The 17,951-nt window shown below is 34.1% G+C and overlaps 1 protein-coding gene across 1 annotated transcript in view; it reads left to right on the top strand.

The window, feature by feature from the left end:
* The window catches only part of GRID2 (glutamate ionotropic receptor delta type subunit 2), a 502,073-nt gene that overhangs the window by 307,834 nt on the left and 176,288 nt on the right, over positions 1 to 17,951 (top strand). Inside the window, exon 8 of the mRNA XM_008707154.2 lies at positions 12,927 to 13,124. Within this exon, the coding sequence (XP_008705376.1) occupies positions 12,927 to 13,124 (198 nt within the window). The remainder of the gene's footprint in view (positions 1 to 12,926; positions 13,125 to 17,951) is intronic.

Raw genomic sequence — 17,951 nt, 5'->3', positions numbered from 1 at the left:
AATGGAATGTTCAAACTAATTTTTCCCCATTGATTCTTATGTAATGTGCTCCACAGTTCAGTTAAAAATAACAAGCTGTATGTTGTTCTGAACTATCTGTAATCTCCAAGACCAAGGTCAATAAAGTGCTCAAGAAAATGAAGATTTGAAGCAGAAACGTCTGAAGTCTCTGGGGGAATAAAGAAGCAACTGATTAGCATTTGAAAGCAAGGTCTTTTACTTTTTTAAAAGTCAAGGAGAATAAAAAAGTAATCACTCATCAAGAACAAAAAATTTGAAAAATCTCTCACCTTTGTTTTATCAGTCCTTTCAAATTTTAAGAATGACCTTTGATAACGTTATCAACTCCAAGAACTAAGATGTACTCTAATACACATAGTATTACATTTGGGAACACAGCTGGAGTATCTCCTTGAGGAATGCAAGAATAAATAGGACCAATGTTATTTTTTTGACATTCCTAAGTGACTTTCGCTCTATCCAATGAAGGATCTCACAGGAGAAGTGTTAGCGCTGGTTTAGGCTAAGTATGCTGATTTATTATGCAATAAAACATAGCAATGAAAAAAAAACCTTTTCTACAACTTTATATTTTCCAGTCAATTATCAGAACCTAGCTCTAATTCCTTATATGTGTCCCTGTAATTAATTCAAAACTGTAATTCATATCCACAGTCCTGGTAAGAGCTGGCACAGAGATCATTTTTATATGCCTTGTTATTAATTTTAATAACATTTCAGGTAATCTTCTCTATATGCTTATTAATTTGTGAAACATAGAATATTGTCTTTGTAGCTAAAAGTTCAGACTTCTCATTTTGTAAATCCCCACAGATTTGTTTGTTGTTTTTGAATATCACACCTTTCTGCTTTCTACTGTTAGTTTCTGCCCTCTATGTAGGAGATCTTTTCTTTTAAGTTTCTCACTGTGCTTCGTAATAAAATCAAAAGAAAAAGGTACATCCTTCAGAAAGCATTCAGCTCACTAGAAATAGAAAACCTGTCACCTTATTCTTAAAACCTTAGATCAGGCAGGCCAGTGGCAGAAATAGGGCATTTTCTACAGAGGGTGTAGAGTGGGCTTAGTGAAATTATTAGGTATCTTGTTCTCTCCAGATCTCCTTTTAGGGAAGAGACCGTCTTTGTTCAGAAAAAAAGACTTGAGATTGTTGGGAGAAAAACTTTTTCTCTACCCTCTTAGGTTCGAATGTTTGAAAACCTGTGCATTAACGTGTGATAGGCAGATTAACAAGGTGTTAGGGCTTCCTAAAGGAGAGTATGGAAGGGTCTATTGTTTGTTTAATGCTAAAGGGAATGAGAAGTCTTCCGCTTCCTGGAATTTGCAGGAAACTCCCTTGGAGGAGGGTTAGTGCCTTTTACACTTTCCGGAGGCTCTGCTTTAGTCAGATAAGGGAAGTTCAAATAAATTTTAAATGTTTTCACTTTAAAATAATCTTTGTGCTAAAACTGTGATCCCATCAATATGCTGACTAAAGTTGAAGTGTGAAACAGAAGAAGAACATATAAATGACTTTAGAAATAAAAAGGAATTTGAGGATATAGAGTGCAGAAAGAGAGAGAGGGAGAAAGATTGATTGATTGAGACACCACCATGTGTTAAAAGACCAAGGGTTTTTTTGTTGTTGTTGTTGTTTTGTTTTGTTTTTTTTTTCTGGTATCTGCCATGTTGTGTCTGCACCTCATTCCCCACACCCCAGGCATGTGAACACACCCAAATGCTGATGGGGCAGTCTAGATTAATAGTTAAGAATACAGACTTTACTATCAGACAACACCGGATTCAAATTTCAATCTTTCTTGCTAGTTTGTGAGCTCAGGCACAATATTTGTCTATTCTATTCCCAAGTTTCAGTCTCTCATTTATAAAATGGCAGTCACAATACCAGAGTATTCCGAGAACTACGTGACGTGATGAATGTCAAGTGATAAGGATGAGCATAGGCCTCACGCAAGCTTTTTATTATTGTTGGTATTTTTCATTTGCTTCCTCCCTTCGCCTGAAGTATGTTTTGAGTAAAAAAAACATTTGTGAAAAAAAAAAACATTCTTTGACCCTGAACTCCCTTTATTCTACTAATTCTTTCTCATGTCAGTGTCTCAGGATAGTTCTGTCTCCACTTGATTTTTTTTATTCTCCAACCACTGAAATTGGGCTTCTATCTTGACCTCTCCAAAGAAAGTGCTTTTCAAAAGGTCGTCATGATCTCGTACTTGACGAATGAGGTGGAAGTTTTCAGGTTTTATCTTTCTATACCTCTTACCTCATTAGAATCCACTGCCAGCTTACTCCTTGAAACCCTGTCCTCTCTTGAGCCTCCACTCCTGATTCTCTTCTGACCTCTCTATTCCTTCTACCTCCTTCACTGGAGTCTCTTCTTCCAGAATTCCATTTTTGACTCTTGCTATACTTTAACCCTAAAGGACTTCATTTACTTTCTCAAAAATTATAAACAAATTTTTATTTCTAACCCTGGCCTCTCCCTCACACTTTAGACTGATTTATCAAACAAGTGTTGAAGTAAATATTATATATTCAATGACAAAAACTTACAAAATGTGAAAAACAAAAATTAACCACAAATCATTCATAATTCCCCCATCAAAAACTCAGAATATTTTAGTGTCTATCACTTACTAGCTAAACAAAACTAAGTTACTTTACCCATAATAATGGAGATAATTATGATTCTAAACTCACAGGCCTATTAGACATAAATATACAAAAAGAATTTGAAAAAAGCCCAGCATATAGTAAGTCCTATACAGATGCTTCCTATTATTAATACTACTATCATTATTTTTAAAATTTTAAGCCACACACTGTTATGGACTGAAAATTCATGTGTAGAAGCTTAATCCCCAATGTGATGGTATTTTTAGGTGAGGCCTTTGAGAGCAAGTAAGGCATGAGAAAAGAGCCCCCATAAGAAGAAACACAAGAATGATGATCTCTCTGGTTTCTGCCAGGGGAGGTGGGGCAACCAAGGCCCTCATTAGACACTAAATCTACTGACACCTTGATCTGGGATTTCCTAGCCTCCAGAACTGTGCAAAAATAAGTATTGTTTAAGCCACTTAGCTCATGGTGATATGCTGCAATCTGAATTAAGACGCATACACGCACAGGTAGTTTTGTACATTTTCTTTCTATTTAGCAATATATGCATACATGGTCTTAATGTAAATAGTTTTTATACAGCAGATGTGATCGATATTCCCCCCCAGCTACTTGATGAATTATCTTTATACTTGCTTTAAACTTTCATTAGTTTATTCACCCTTATATGTAATTCCCAACATGCCAACAGAAACTCAACATTTTTCTTTCTCATTCACTGAAATATATGGGAATGCAAATGAAACAATGCTTTTAAAGTGATATTTTTAATCTCTCTAGAAGACTAATAAAAACAAACCAATCCCAAACTTAAAAAATGTTATTCTTGGCTTAAGGAAACAACCTGAAACCCAGGTGTGAGCAGGTGGCTAGGTGACAGGGCATGGAGACACAGGCTGATGACTGAATGTGCTGTGTAGTCATTGATCATACAGATACAACTTTAAAAAAAAAATTTGTAATTGTTGAGAATTTCCTTTGTTTTCAAGTTCTCACTGCAGAAGTTGCAATGAACATTCTTTTAGATACATACTCATGCTTATTTATGATTACCCTCTTAAACGTAAAATTACAGAAGAAATAATATGAAAATTTGAAGACATTTGCCTTCCTGCTGTGAATTTGTTTTCTTGAAAAGCTGTTGCAATTTTGACTCACATAAGTGGTGTATAAGAAAGCCTGTTTCTTCACGTGCTTGTTGATAAACATTAACATTCTTTTTCATCTTTGTCAATCCGATGAGCAATAAATAAAATAACTCATCTTATTTTAATTTTTGTATTTTCCAAAGGTGTGTTAAGAGAACAAAAATAAATAGTTCACCATCAGTGTTTGCTATTGAATTCTGTCCCTTTAAAATTTAATCTTAAAGATGATAATTTAATGATTGCAATTGTTTCAAATAAATATAATTTCCCTTTTAACAGATTATATGAGTCACAAATACACAGGAAAAAAAAGTACACATTTTCATGCTTTCTTCTATTAAATTTGAATGTGTATTAATTTTGTGTTCAGTACTGTAGGTTTTTACAAAATACTACCTTTGATTCCATATTGAACATTCACCTTGAGGACTTTAGTCTATTGATTGAAAGTTTTAATTCCTGGGCTCCTGGGTGGCACAGTCGGTTAAGTGTCTGCCTTAGACTCAGGTCACGATCTCGGAGTCCTGGGATTGAGTCCCATGCTGGGCTCCCTGCTCAGCAGGGAGTCTGCTTCTCTATCTCCCTCTGCTGCTCCCCTTGCTTGTGCTCTCTCTGTTGCCCTCTCTCAAATAAATAAAACCTTCAAAAAAAAGTTTTAATTCCTTTAATAGAATTGTGACACATACCCCAAATAAAAAACATTCATGGAGAATCTCAGAGTCCATACTTTTCTGAAGACTGATGCCTCCACTGAGGGTCTCTAGGATATGGCATAGCATTACATCACTTCTCACTAAATACTTACAACCTCACATTCAGTATATCCTTGAACTCTATTAGCTCTACCTTCAGGAGTTACTGACAATCCTGTCAACTGTCTAGTAAACTGTTAAACATATTAGATCATGTCCCTCCCCTGCCTGGAATCCATCTGGCTGCCCATCTCAGTGGAATTAACAGCTAAAGTCATTATGAGTTTAAAGGCCCTGTTTCGGCTCCATCTGATACACACGCATTACTTCTCAGCCATTTCCTATCTGACTCTAGCTCTCTAGGTTCCTGCCACACTAGTGTCCCTCTGTCTCTCCAACATGTCAGAGAAATGCCTTCCTGACACATTTGCACTTACTCTTTTTTCAGTCTGGAATGCTCTTTCTACAGAGGCTCTTCCTGATTGAAGGGACTGCCTTTTTCCACATGCTCTTTGTTGTCATTATTTGATTAATTTTCCCCTACAGTACTTATCACCATCTGACATAACATATATAATACTTACTTTATTTATTGTCTCTCGCTCCCATTATGATGTAGGTCTGCAAGGATAGAGATGTCCATTTCTTGTTTGCTTTGTTCCCTATCATATTCTTAGTGTATGCCGAGCATTAACACTCTTTTGAATGACTAAAAAAAATCTGACTTTCTGCTATTTTCCTGTAAGTAATATTATTTTGGATAAAAATACCACGAGTCAGGGGCGCCTGAGTGGCTCAGTCGGTTAAAGCATCGGACTCTTGATTTCAGCTCAGGTCATGATCTCAGGGTCCTGAGACGGAGCCCTGCATCAGGCTCCCTGCTGGGTGTGCCTGCTCAAGATTCTCTCTCTGCCCTTCCCCACAACCCTGCCACGCTCATGCTCTCTCTCTCTTTCAAAAAAAAACAAAAAACCCGGTAGTCATAAACATTCCACGATTAATTTTATATGGCTTTCACTATATTCTGATACTTAATTAGCTTTAGTTTGTATTTATTAGATGCTTTTATATCTTGATGGAAAATAAATCTTACCATACGGTTCTGCTGACATTTTTTAACATTACTGTTCTTGGCAATATTTTAACAGGAACATGATATATCAACCAGAGAGTTTGTAAATATCATCGTTCTGAAGTCAAATGTTACCAAGTCCTAAAGTTTAGTATTTTTGCAGACTTCTTACATTTGGTATAGCCACTCACTTCTTGCAATCGCAATACGCTGTATCTCAAAACATGTTCTTGATGCTTTTTCTTGGGATAACTGCACTTATGAAGTACGCTGCACCTAGTAAACTTTTAACAATATTTGTAGAATAGAATTGACCCTTCCGTGTGGCTATTCACTTAGGTGTTAAGTTGAGCAAAATAACGAAGACTTGGGCCAAACAAACAAAAAATATTATCTAGCAGTCAGAAAGCAAACTAAGAGTCTGGTATTTCTAAGTTTATTTATGATAATCATACGGTTCATAAAATCTTAGTCTCCTAAAGTGTATTTTCAAGTGCATGCTAGGGAAAATCAATAAATGAGAATTAATGTACTTAAGATTGTTGTGATTGCATATTGTCCTTGGTAACCTTATATTCCCAGTTACTACATTCTATATTTCTTTCAGATTCTCATGAAAACAAAATTTACATTTTTTGTTTTGTTTTGCCACTTTCCATTTAGCCTGTAAGTCACTAAGATGTAACCATTTCATGATTTGAAAGCAATGTATAAAATCAAATATTTTACTTTTAAAGTGAATTACTTTGCATACTAATAGTCTTAACTTTATGTTCAATTTAAAATATTTTTTGTCATTTAAATAATTGCTTACAAAATAGGAAACAGAAATAATAAGGTATGGCTTTAGGAAGCTAGAATGGCTTTTTTTTTTTTTTTTAAGATTTTATTCATTTGTCAGAGAGAGCGCAAGCACAAGTAGGGGGAGCAGCAAGCAGAAGGGAGAGGCAGGCTCCCCGCTGAGCTGGGAGTCTCATGCAGGACCCCATCCCAGAACCCTGGGATCATGACCTGAGCTGAAGGCAGGCACTTAACCGACTGAGTCCCCCAGGCGTCCCTAGAATGGCTTTTTAAGTTTACCTCTATGATTTATAACTTGAATGTTGCGTGATAAAAATACTTCAGCAAGGATTTTGAAAGATACGTTTATTGTGATATTTTCTAAATATTTGCTCCTCCATAAAATCCTTTTGCAAAAGCTTCTTTAAAGACATTTTCATTGCATGGCCTTGTGACCTCTTTTCTTCTCTCCATGCAGCTGGGAGATTTTTTTTCCTTATACTACCTAGATTGTTTATTCCTCTGTAGATGTTGTTCATGTTTGTTTTACTATCCTGGTATCTTGATATATTTTTAATAACAAATTCCACACCATTAGCCTTGTAACTTAGAGACGTTCCAAATGTTCATATGTGGTCTATAAAAAATAATGATGCTTTTCCAAGGAGAATGGTGGTCATTAGTTTTCCTATATCAAAGTGGAATGTATCATTCCTAAGCAAAATATAAGCTCAACACTGTGCATAAAGACAACCCTTGTTTGCTTCGGCCAGGAACATGTTTTATTAGGAAAAAAAATTTAAACAGACCATTAAGAAATATTCTTGTTCTCTTTTTAATGTCTTTGAGCTGCATTGTGAGCAGAATTGTAAGGAATTTCTAGGGGCTCATTCCTAGTTTGGGCCATCCTGGTGTTCTGTGAAGTTGTGCATATTAAAACCTCTGAATAGCTCTCAGTAAAGCCTTGGTAGTAGAGCTTGTCGCTTGTACCTATCAGAAATGTCAGATGCTTTTTTCCAACTCTATCACTAGCAAACAGTATTGCATAGTTATTAAAATATGGGAATTAGCTACAAAATCTGCAAGAGGCAAACAGTGTTGTAAATCAACTAAGCAATTAGCATGAGATTTTTTAAGTGACTGAATACAAATTCAGAATTATGAAGTTATTATCTAATAACCCAACAAGTGATGTGAATAAATCCTTGCTAATATGAAAATTATCAAACCACTGAAATACTCTTTTCTACAAGCAGGTCTGTGGATCCTCATGCTAATGCACTCGGATTGATAAACTACAGGCATTCTGTGAAAGCTTTGTTTACTCCAATTGCTGAGGATTGTGCTTAGAGAATCTATTGTCCAAACGATCAGGAAATCGAAATCTGCAATTTGTTTTCTCTTAATAGGCAGACAGGTTTTCACCAGCTTAAACTCAGTTCTATTAATACTCTTTGAAACTAATTGCTGGAAAATGAATTTTAAAGGCAGGATTTTATCATTTCTTCCCTCCTCCCCCACCCCCACCCCGCTGTCTGTATAATAGAAGACTCAAAGCCACCTGTATGCATTTTGGAACTATATGATAAATAGTCACAGGGTATAATCTCCTGTCATTCATCTGCATTGTTGCAAAGGACCCCTAGACCTTGCTTCTGCCACAATTCATTCTATACTCTGTTCTCAACATTACTTTCTGATTATGCTGTTTCCCTTCCACAAAGTTCCAGCTCCCTGCCAAATAGAATGCAAAAACCTTAATATGGCTTCAATGCCCTCCATGATCCGGTCTCACTTACCGTACTTTTTCTTTATTTTTGTTTATATTGCAATGTAACACCCAGACAGAAAAAAACCTCAGACCATTAGTTAATGAAAAATAAAGTAACCACCAGGCAACCACTGTCCACATCAAAAAATAGAATGCTGTCATTACCACAAGAGCCAGCTTTCCCTGTGCACCTTTCTGGTCATATCCTCCCCAGCATCTCAGAGCTAACCACCCAGAGGTGATCACTTCTTTCATTTTCTTTATTGTATCTCCACCCGGGTGTGAATCCTTAAATACACAGTTAACTTTACCTGTTTATGAATGTTACAAAACTGGAGTCAGACTGTTTTCTTCAAGTATTGCTTTTTTCACCCAACGTTATTCTTTTAAAAGTCCATTAGTGTTATTGTGTACAGCTCTAGTTCTTAAATTTTAAGCTGTTTGGTATTACGTTGCATCCATATATCACAGTATATTTATCTTTTCCACATTGATGGACATTTGGATTTTTACTATTTCCAGATTTGGGCTATTATGAACAATGTTGCTATAAACATTCTTGGGTATATATTTTGGTGCCTGAGATTCTCTTAAGTCTTCATACCCAAGAAGTGAAATGGTTGGAACATTGCTGTACATATCTTTATGCCAAATAAATATTTATGTAACACTCAAAAATGGGCAAAACTAATTTGTCTATAAACATCTCCATTCTCTTCTAGACATGTCAAGATGTTTTCTAAAGTGTTAAACCAATTTAAACATCCAGCAATAGTGAATGACAACTCCTGTTTCTTCATATCCTTAACAGTATTGGGGATAATCAGACTACCTCTCTTTCTGCTTCTCATCTCTTTACTCTTGCTTTGGGATTTTCTAGTTGCTTATTCCTTTCCACTGTGGGTATTAATTCTAAACTATTACAGGTCACTCATTCTCTCTTCATCTGTTTCTAATCTGCTGATTAACTCAGTCATTAAATTCTTAACTTCAGACATTCTCTTTACTAATTTTTAAATTTCTGTTTAGTTCTTTTCAAATTGTGTAATGACACTTCATGTGGTTTCCAATTTCCTGTCAATTCGTCCCAGATTTCTTTAAGCATAGTAACATCATTTTTATAATATGCATCTGAAAATTTCAGTATCGAGTTCTTCAAAAATCTACTTCTGTTCTATATTATTTCTGCCATTTGTATATATGAAATAGAATTTCCTTTTACATGATATCTTTGACTTTTTTTGAACATTTTATTCAAACAGTTGCTTGAAGGAATAATGTAAGACCTAAAATGCAGATACTTCCTCCAGAGATTATTGTGGATTTATTGTTTTTCTGTCAGGCATCTGGAGTCTCTTCCTGTCTCACACCGCTATAAATTGCATTAAAATTTGAGGCGAATTACAGAGACCTAGATTTTAATGCAAGGGTTGAAAAATTTGAGGTCCAAAGAGATAAAATTGAAGTAAAATGATTTATGATGCAGCACCTGGGTGGCTCAGTCGGTTAAGTGTCTGCCTTAGGTTCAGGTCATGATCCCAGAGTCCTGGGGGATCGAGCCCTGGGTCGGGCTCCCTGCTTGGTGGGGAGTCTGCTTCTCCCTCTGCCCTTCACCCCACTCGTGCTCTTTCTCATTCTCACTCTCACTCTTCCTCAAATAAATAAATAAAATCTTTACAAAAATAAAATAAAATTATTTATGATGACTTTCTGTTCTGTAACTTGCTATGTGATCTTGAGTTGAGACTTTGTTCCTAATTTTTCTTATCTGTTAAAATAGTACATAACCAGTAACCCCCAAAATGATAGTTTTCTTTTTTTCTTTCTTTTTTTTTTTAGTTTCCATTGTGTTTCCCTGGTGTTTTTTGTGTAATATTTACGATGTGTGTCACTTTTGTTTTAAGTTGTATTTTTTAAGTATGTGGCTTTTTCCAAACTATGATTCTTTTGAAAGTGGTGTCCATGACTTTCTACAATATCGAGTATAGTGGATACCACACTCACTATATTGAGGGTAGTAACTTGTTGCTGTAGCTGCTCAATTCGTGTTAAATAGGCAAGTCAATGAATGAATAAATTTTGGAAATAGGTACATAGATAAAAGTGATTCAACCAAGTTCAGTATTGCCATAGAGAAGGAAAAGTATCTTTTCTATTATAGGTCCTAGACCTTCAATCTAATTTCTATTGCTACACTTACCTGTCCGATATATTGGCTGATTGTCCTCATAAAGCGCAAATGGTCTGAGGTAAGATTTACAAATAGTGATCTGAATCTGTTAAAGAGCTTAACAACAAAGCCTGAAAACATCTATTCAGAAGAGAAGTGATAGGATGTAATAAAAGTTTATTTCGGTCATAAATTTGAAAAGCATGTTCATTAATAATTTATCAATCCTCTGAAAAAGAACCCTGAGTATAACCATTTTTTACTCTGTACCTTTAATCAATTGTAGCTGATTTCTCTATAACCAGATTTTGACAACAAACCTTTGAAAGGATCCATTTGCCTGGGTATTTACTTGTAATATTGGAATTAAAAATAATTTTAAGGAGGAAAATTTAGCATATTAAGTAAATATAATTTAGCATATTAAACAACTGTTCCAATGAGATAGGAGTAAAAGTGAAAAAATAACAATATTTCATATCAAAGCATACATTGGGATAATATTTTTGCCACACAGATCATTTCGTTTTGCAATATATTTAATTAGTGTTCTTATCTGTTTAAGTGTCATCCTGAACAGTGGTATTCAGCTTTCTGTTTATTAAATTGCTGTTTAACTTTAGAGGTTTATTAGATTTTGAAGACCATGGGTAAACAGAGAATACATAGGGTCCAAAATTACTGGTAAAGGAATTGGTCAAATAAGATCTTTTATGAATCATCTTTACTTTGGTTTGTCAATAAATAAATGTTTAAAATATAGACTAATTCTAACTCTAAAATTCCAGAATTTCTTAATCTTATTTGCATGCTTTTTGAATATGGTCTTCTTTTTGGAATTTGTTTAATTCTTCTGATTCTAATAGAATCCTAGAAAGTTACAGTCTGGTATGCCGTTTCACATCTCAAGGGCATAGACTTCTTCTGTCTTGTTTCTCTATTCTGTGTGCTTTAAAACAGTTACCAGAGCCCCAGCCATTACGTGTTCATTCCAGCTGGAAAGAAGGAGGAAAGACGAAAGAACAGTTGCACAAAGTACCTGTTTATATTGCATTGGTCAGAATTGGTCACATGGTCTCACCTTGCCTGAAAGGAGACTGTGGATTGTCTTTATTCTCAGGTGCTAATATAAAAATACAGATAGATGATAGATAGATAGATAGATAGATAGATAGATAGATAGATAGATGATAGATACATATCATACACATATGTATATACATGTATATAATTAGTGAGGAAGAGAACAGCTACTGGGGAACAAATAGCAGTCATCTCCTTTGTCTATTTATTTACTGATTTTTTTTACTCAAGGTAAGATATAAACAGTTGACCAAGACTGAATTTTTAAAAAGAGAAAGTGTTACTAGTTTAGAAAACTGAGATTTAAAAAATACTACAAATACCACAATATCACCATAGTCGTAGATGAGCACCAGACTTAGAACCGATTTTCTGGGTGTCCAAAGTGAAAAGAGATACCAAAGTAATTAGTTATCATCATTTAGAAGAGGGCATTACTGAAGCAAAATGAAGCCCTCTTGGCTCTGAACAATTCAAACATTTATCTCATGGTAATTTTTAGGGGAAAACTGAATGTTATGGTGGACAATATTGCTATAATAGATGCAGTGATTTTATAAGACCCTTACTTCATGTCTTTGACTAAAAGCCAAAGTAAAGCATTATTTTACATCTCAATGAAGGTTCATCTGTGAGTCTCTAAGGAAAAATGATCCAAGGTTAAAATCTTTGGGTTTTCTGGCTTAAACCCAGAAAAGATTTTAACCTGCCCAGAGGGCTAGATAGACATATATATATGAACGGTTGTCTGTAAATATTACTGTTCAGAGAGGTTTCTGAACAAGTTTAGGAAATTAAGGAATAGATTATCTAATTTTCTATAGTCTGCCAGCATGTTTCAAACCAATTGAGCTTTCTTAACACCAGGTGTTCTAAAAAGTGAAAGGAGCCTATTTATTAACTCTAAGAGGACAAAAACACAAAATGATAAAAGAGGTGGAAGCAGAAACCAAATTGCTAAATTTACTAAATTATACAGTTTACCAAAAACTTAAGTGAATTTCTCATAGCAATGGTAAGAAGCTATTTTTGCAATGAAATGTGTGGTTATATCCACATTTCAAAATTACTTACAAAATAACTTCCAGTAAGTGTTATGTTATAAATTTTAGTTAAATTATATGTTCTTAGAAGTTTTTGTTCTTTTCAGGGAGTTTGTGTAGAGTATATCTGTTAAAATGTTATTTTACATATTTTTGACATATATAGATAATAAATGCCTCAGGATACAATAAATTTATGGTTTCCTAAATATAATTTTATTATTGATGAATTGCAGGTTGGTTCTACAGTGACAAGAGAAATGAATTCATGGCCCCTGAAGTTTTATAGTCACTTTCATCTAATTCTTGATATGGTAGTAATTAAATGAAAGATGAGAAGAAATTCAGTGATTAAACATTGTTCAATACTATGACACATTAATAACGCATAAGCTATATCTCTAAGTTAATTTTCTAAGTTCAAAAGCAATTTTTAGGCTGTTTCTAAGCAAAAGTCTTTGAAGAATTAATTTTTGCTTTTAGGGAGCACTATAGATTGACATCAAGGATTTCTCTTATTTCCATGCAGGAAGAACCTTTTGTAATGGTCTCTGAAAATGTCTTGGGTAAGCCGAAGAAGTACCAGGGCTTCTCCATTGATGTTTTGGATGCCTTGTCTAACTACCTGGGTTTTAACTATGAAATTTATGTTGCACCGGATCACAAGTACGGAAGCCCACAAGAAGATGGGACATGGAATGGCTTGGTAGGAGAACTAGTCTTTAAGGTAAGCATTTATCTATCTATCTATCTATCTATCTATCTATCTATCTATCTATCTATGTATCTATCTATGTACCTATCTGTCTATCTACCTACCAACCTATCACCTCTCCAATGATTGAAATATAACTCCTGGAAGCTAATTTCATATAAAATAAGTGCAAGGCAGAGCATTAGCTGGTGATGTTGAATGCAAAATTCAGCAAAATTTGCAGCTAGTACTATTTTATGAACTTAGTGTAGAGAAAAACTGATGAGAAAAATAAAGGTAAATTTTAAAATATTTCTTATAATAGAAAAGTATCTGTGATAAGGCCTTACTTTTGCCAAATTTACACTCCAAACATTTGTCAGTATGTGATACACAATGAAGTCACAATACAATTTACAAACACAATTGATATCATTGTTTTCTTTTAAAAATGCAATGCTATTTGCAAAAAAAAAAAAAAAACAATTAGGGACTAATCATTTAGTTTCAGGATCTAAGTAAGGTAGGTCTAGCCTCACTGATATAGTTCCCCTTGTTCTTTAATTTTTCAAAGAGGTCCTTAAACTTCTTTATTTATTTATTTCTATTTCTGTCAGTTTTTGCTTCACTTTTTTTGAATCTCTGTGATTAGGTGCCCACACATTTATAATTATTATGTCTTCCTGATGAATTTTTGAATAGTTGGGTTCAGGTTTATAATTCACTATTTGATTCATGTATGTCCCATTTTTCTCTCTGTTCTTTCTTTTTTTGACTTTCTTTTGGTTAATTGAATATTTTTCATATTTGACTTTATTTCTTCTTTTGACTTTTTACTGTATCTCTTTGTATTTCTGTTTGTGTGGTTAGTATAGAGAATATATTATGTATTATTAACTTATCACATTCTATCTAGTTTAATATCATACCACGTCACATTTTTAAAAAGTTTCAGATTGTAACAATATAATTTCATTTATACCACCCTATCCTTTATGTTATTGTGGTCATAATAATTATTATTTCAGAACTCCACAGTAAAATGTAATAGTTCTTTAATTTAAACTTCTAGTTCCCTTTTATAGATATAAAGAGGAAAAAAGTTTCTGGTACTTAAGCATTTATCCATATTTCTAAGGTTTTTCACTTATTTCTATATATCTGAGCTCTTACCTGCCATCGTTTACTTTAGAAGAACTTCGTTTGGAATGTCTTGAGGTGTAGTTCCATCAGTGCCTCTCACCTTTTTTTTTAACCTTAAAATGTCTTTATTGCCCTCAGTTTTGAGTGATATTCTTAGTATGTATAAAACTCTGAGCTGACACTTTTCTTAATGTCAACCATTTTAAAGATGTCTTTGTATAGTCTTTTGCCATATTTTGCTTCTGATGAGAAGTTAGACATCATTTGTACTTTTGTTACTTTTTTTTAGTGGGGGTGGCCTTTTTTACAATATTTATTTCATTTTTGATGTTTTGATGTGTAACTATAATATGCCTAGATGTGGGGGGTTTTTTTGTATTTATATTCCTAGGGATTCACTGAGCTTCCAGGATATGTTTCATAAAATCTAATAAATGTTGGCAATTCTTTCTATAGTTATTTTTTTCTACTCTTTTTCCTTTCTTCTCCCTCTATAAGGCTTAGAGGGTTAAACTTCTTAGTATTGCCTCTAAGTCACTGAGGTATTATTTAATTTCTTAAAGTATTTTTACTCTCTGACTTCTACATTAAATCATTTAGCTTGATCTGCTTTCAAGTTTACTGATTCTTTCTTCTGCAGTCTCCAATTTTCTGCTACGCTCATATTGTAACTCTTTTTTAATTGTAGGTAGCTTATTTTCCAGTTCTAGAATTTCAGTTTTTTAAAAATAATTTCCATTTCTCTTCTGAGATTCCACGTATTTTTATTATGATCATCTTTTTCTGTAAATCCTTCATCGTACTCATAATACCTGTTTTAAAGTCCTTGTCTGCTACAATTTCAACATCTTAGCCATCTCCAGATAGATTTATGTTGACTGCTTTTTCTATTAACCATAGGTCACATTTTTCTAGTTCTTCTCGTTTCTGTTTTGTCACATTTGATTAGAAACTGACCATTGTGGTTGTTACATTATGAAGATTTAAGATTATGTCTCTGAGATTGCATACTCTGAAGGGGATTAACTTTTGCTTTAGTAGGTAGTTATTACAGATTTCCCCTGAACTTGCGGAGGTTTGGTTTTACGTATTGTTAAATCGGGTCTTTTTTATTTTCTTTAGTTTTTAGGGAAAATCAATTGGTTTTAGCAATCCTTATGTTCTTAAGCATAGCCTTCTGGAGTTTCTATGAAAAGCTTGTGGTTTTCATCAAACCCTTGTGACTTAGAGGGACTCAAAATTTAATCTCTATCTTCCCTGTCATAAGCAGTAATTATAATCTTTGTTGAGCTCTTTTAGTCTTCTGGTTGTTGCTTTCTGCTGATTTTTTAAAAAGTCATCCTCATGCATGTGCAGTTTGGGAGTCAACCAAGGACTTGAGGGAAGCTTATTCACAAATTTTTGGCTCATTCTTCCATGACTCCCTCCTTTCTGTGATTTCCCTTTTAATTTCTGGCCACCCTGGCTGCCTCAGACTCCATCTTCTGACACTTTATGCTAATAAGACTCTGACCTCCTGTTTGAGCTGTAGTACCTCTTGTCATCTAAACTGAGGTGGGTCTTCAGGAAATAAGCCATATGAAAGTGGATCTGACCTAGTGCAATTACCATTTTTCAAGACACTGATACCCTCATTTTCTCCCTGCTTTTGGTTTATCTCCAGTCCTTTTAACTTGTGTGTTTTTAAATTTGATACAGAATTTATAACTGTTTTTCTTTGCTGGGTTAATCCTGTAAAAACTATCTGATCATTGGCAGAACTGAAATTATTTCTGAAATACTTAAATATATTCAGAAAGCAAAAGGATCTCAATAAGTTGTTTCCAAGACATGGGGAAGGGAAAAAAATAAAAGGTTTTGAAGGCCATGGTGGAAAAAATAATAATGCCATTTTTATATCCATTAAAATCTTACAGAGTTTGTTTTATTTATTAAACCAATTATACATGGAATCTTATTTGAAAAACGTTAATATCAATATTTTCAGTACGAAAGGAGGAATGATCAATTCTCATTCCTCTTATTAAAACCACAATAATTTATCTTATATTCCTATATTAAAAACCCACAAACCCTTTGTATTCTCCCTTTGTATCTCTGAGAGGTCCTACCTGATCTGAACCCAGATAAGCAATTATGTTAAAACAAAGGATAAAGAAAAGCACAGATATTATTAAAGGCATTATAAAAAATGCTTTAAAGAAATAACAGATAAAATTCTTAGTGAGTTATTATGCTAACAAACTTCATTTGCTAAATGCAAGTTAATGATAAAAAAGCATGAGAATTAGTCTAATGTTGATGCTGTTTTTAGACTTGTGTGCTTGCTCCAGTTAGTTACATTTTTGAGACTTGCGTTCTCACCTTTGAAGTGAGGAATACAAGAATGTTAATGTGAAGGTTACTTACAACTATAACTTAAAAAAAAAAAACCTTAAGAATTTATTATATAACAATCACACATAAGCAATAGTATGCTAGTCTTCATTAACATTCAATTTAATTGTTTTCGTTTGCATGTAAGAGCATGTCATTACTGTATAATAACTTAAAGTTCAGTGCTGTCCTTTTAGAAAGCAAAAATTTAGGCATAATGAAAACAACTGACAAATGATTTTTAGCCAGAAAAATTATAACTCTGTTTGTTGCAACTAGATTTTTATTTTATTCACAGAGATATTTAATCATTCTGACTAGGCTTTGAGAAATACTGAGATATTTCTCAGGTGCAGAAGAATAAGCCTACCTAAAAGTTTGTTGGAGAGGGCAAAGATAGGGGAAAAAATTGAGAAAATGTGGTGCCATGAAACCCAAGGGAAGACATTTTAAGGAGGAAAGGGCGGTCAACATTGTAGCATGACTGCCGAGATGTTGAGGGTACATAACATTTTCCTTAACATTATTTTATTATTAATAGAGACGTAAATTCCAATTTTCAGAAATTAAAAATGTGAATTCAATTATACAAATGACAATTCAGTAAAATAACCTAAGGTAATTTAGATTATCCAACAAGATTCATCATATTGAAATTTTCTTTGGGATTATTTACCCCTGCAAAGCAAATAACACCATCAAAATGGCATAATGATGTTATGATGGAACTCCAGAAAAATGTGTATTACTGGTGTATATTTTCTGCTGGTGTAGACATTTTTCATGAATCTAAGTGTATTTTAAATAACAGTAAACACAGTTGACCCTTAAAAAACATGGGTTGAATTGCATGGGTCCGCTTAACTGTCTACCTTCCTAAGAGAAAACCAAAATTAAAAGAATGTTTCTAGGAGTCTGTCATGATGATTATGGACAGACTATCAGATTAAAAAAGAGTCAAAGAGGGGCGCCTGGGTAGCACAGTCGTTAAGCGTCTGCCTTCGGCTCAGGGCGTGATCCCGGTGTTCTGGGATCGAGCCCCACATCAGGCTCCTCCGCTATGAGCCTGCTTCTTCCTCTCCCACTCCCCCTGCTTGTGTTCCCTCTCTCGCTGGCTGTCTCTCTGTCAAATAAATAAATAAATAATCTAAGAAAAAAAAAAGAGTCAAAGAAGAAACATGGAAAATTTCTGAGTTATTTGATTTTACCAGGGGTGGCACTCATGTTTCAGAGTTGGGTTGATCTCATGTTAAAGGGTCTTTTCATTAAAACCAGAAGTCATGGATTCAGTACATAACGTAATTTTTAGAGAGGAAAGTACAGCCAGAGAGAGCAAATAAT

This window comes from Ursus maritimus, unplaced genomic scaffold (genome assembly GCF_017311325.1).
Source record: "Ursus maritimus isolate PB19 unplaced genomic scaffold, ASM1731132v1 scaffold_8, whole genome shotgun sequence".
NCBI classification, from domain to species: Eukaryota; Metazoa; Chordata; class Mammalia; order Carnivora; family Ursidae; genus Ursus; species Ursus maritimus.
This window is presented reverse-complemented; position numbering and strand designations above follow the sequence as displayed.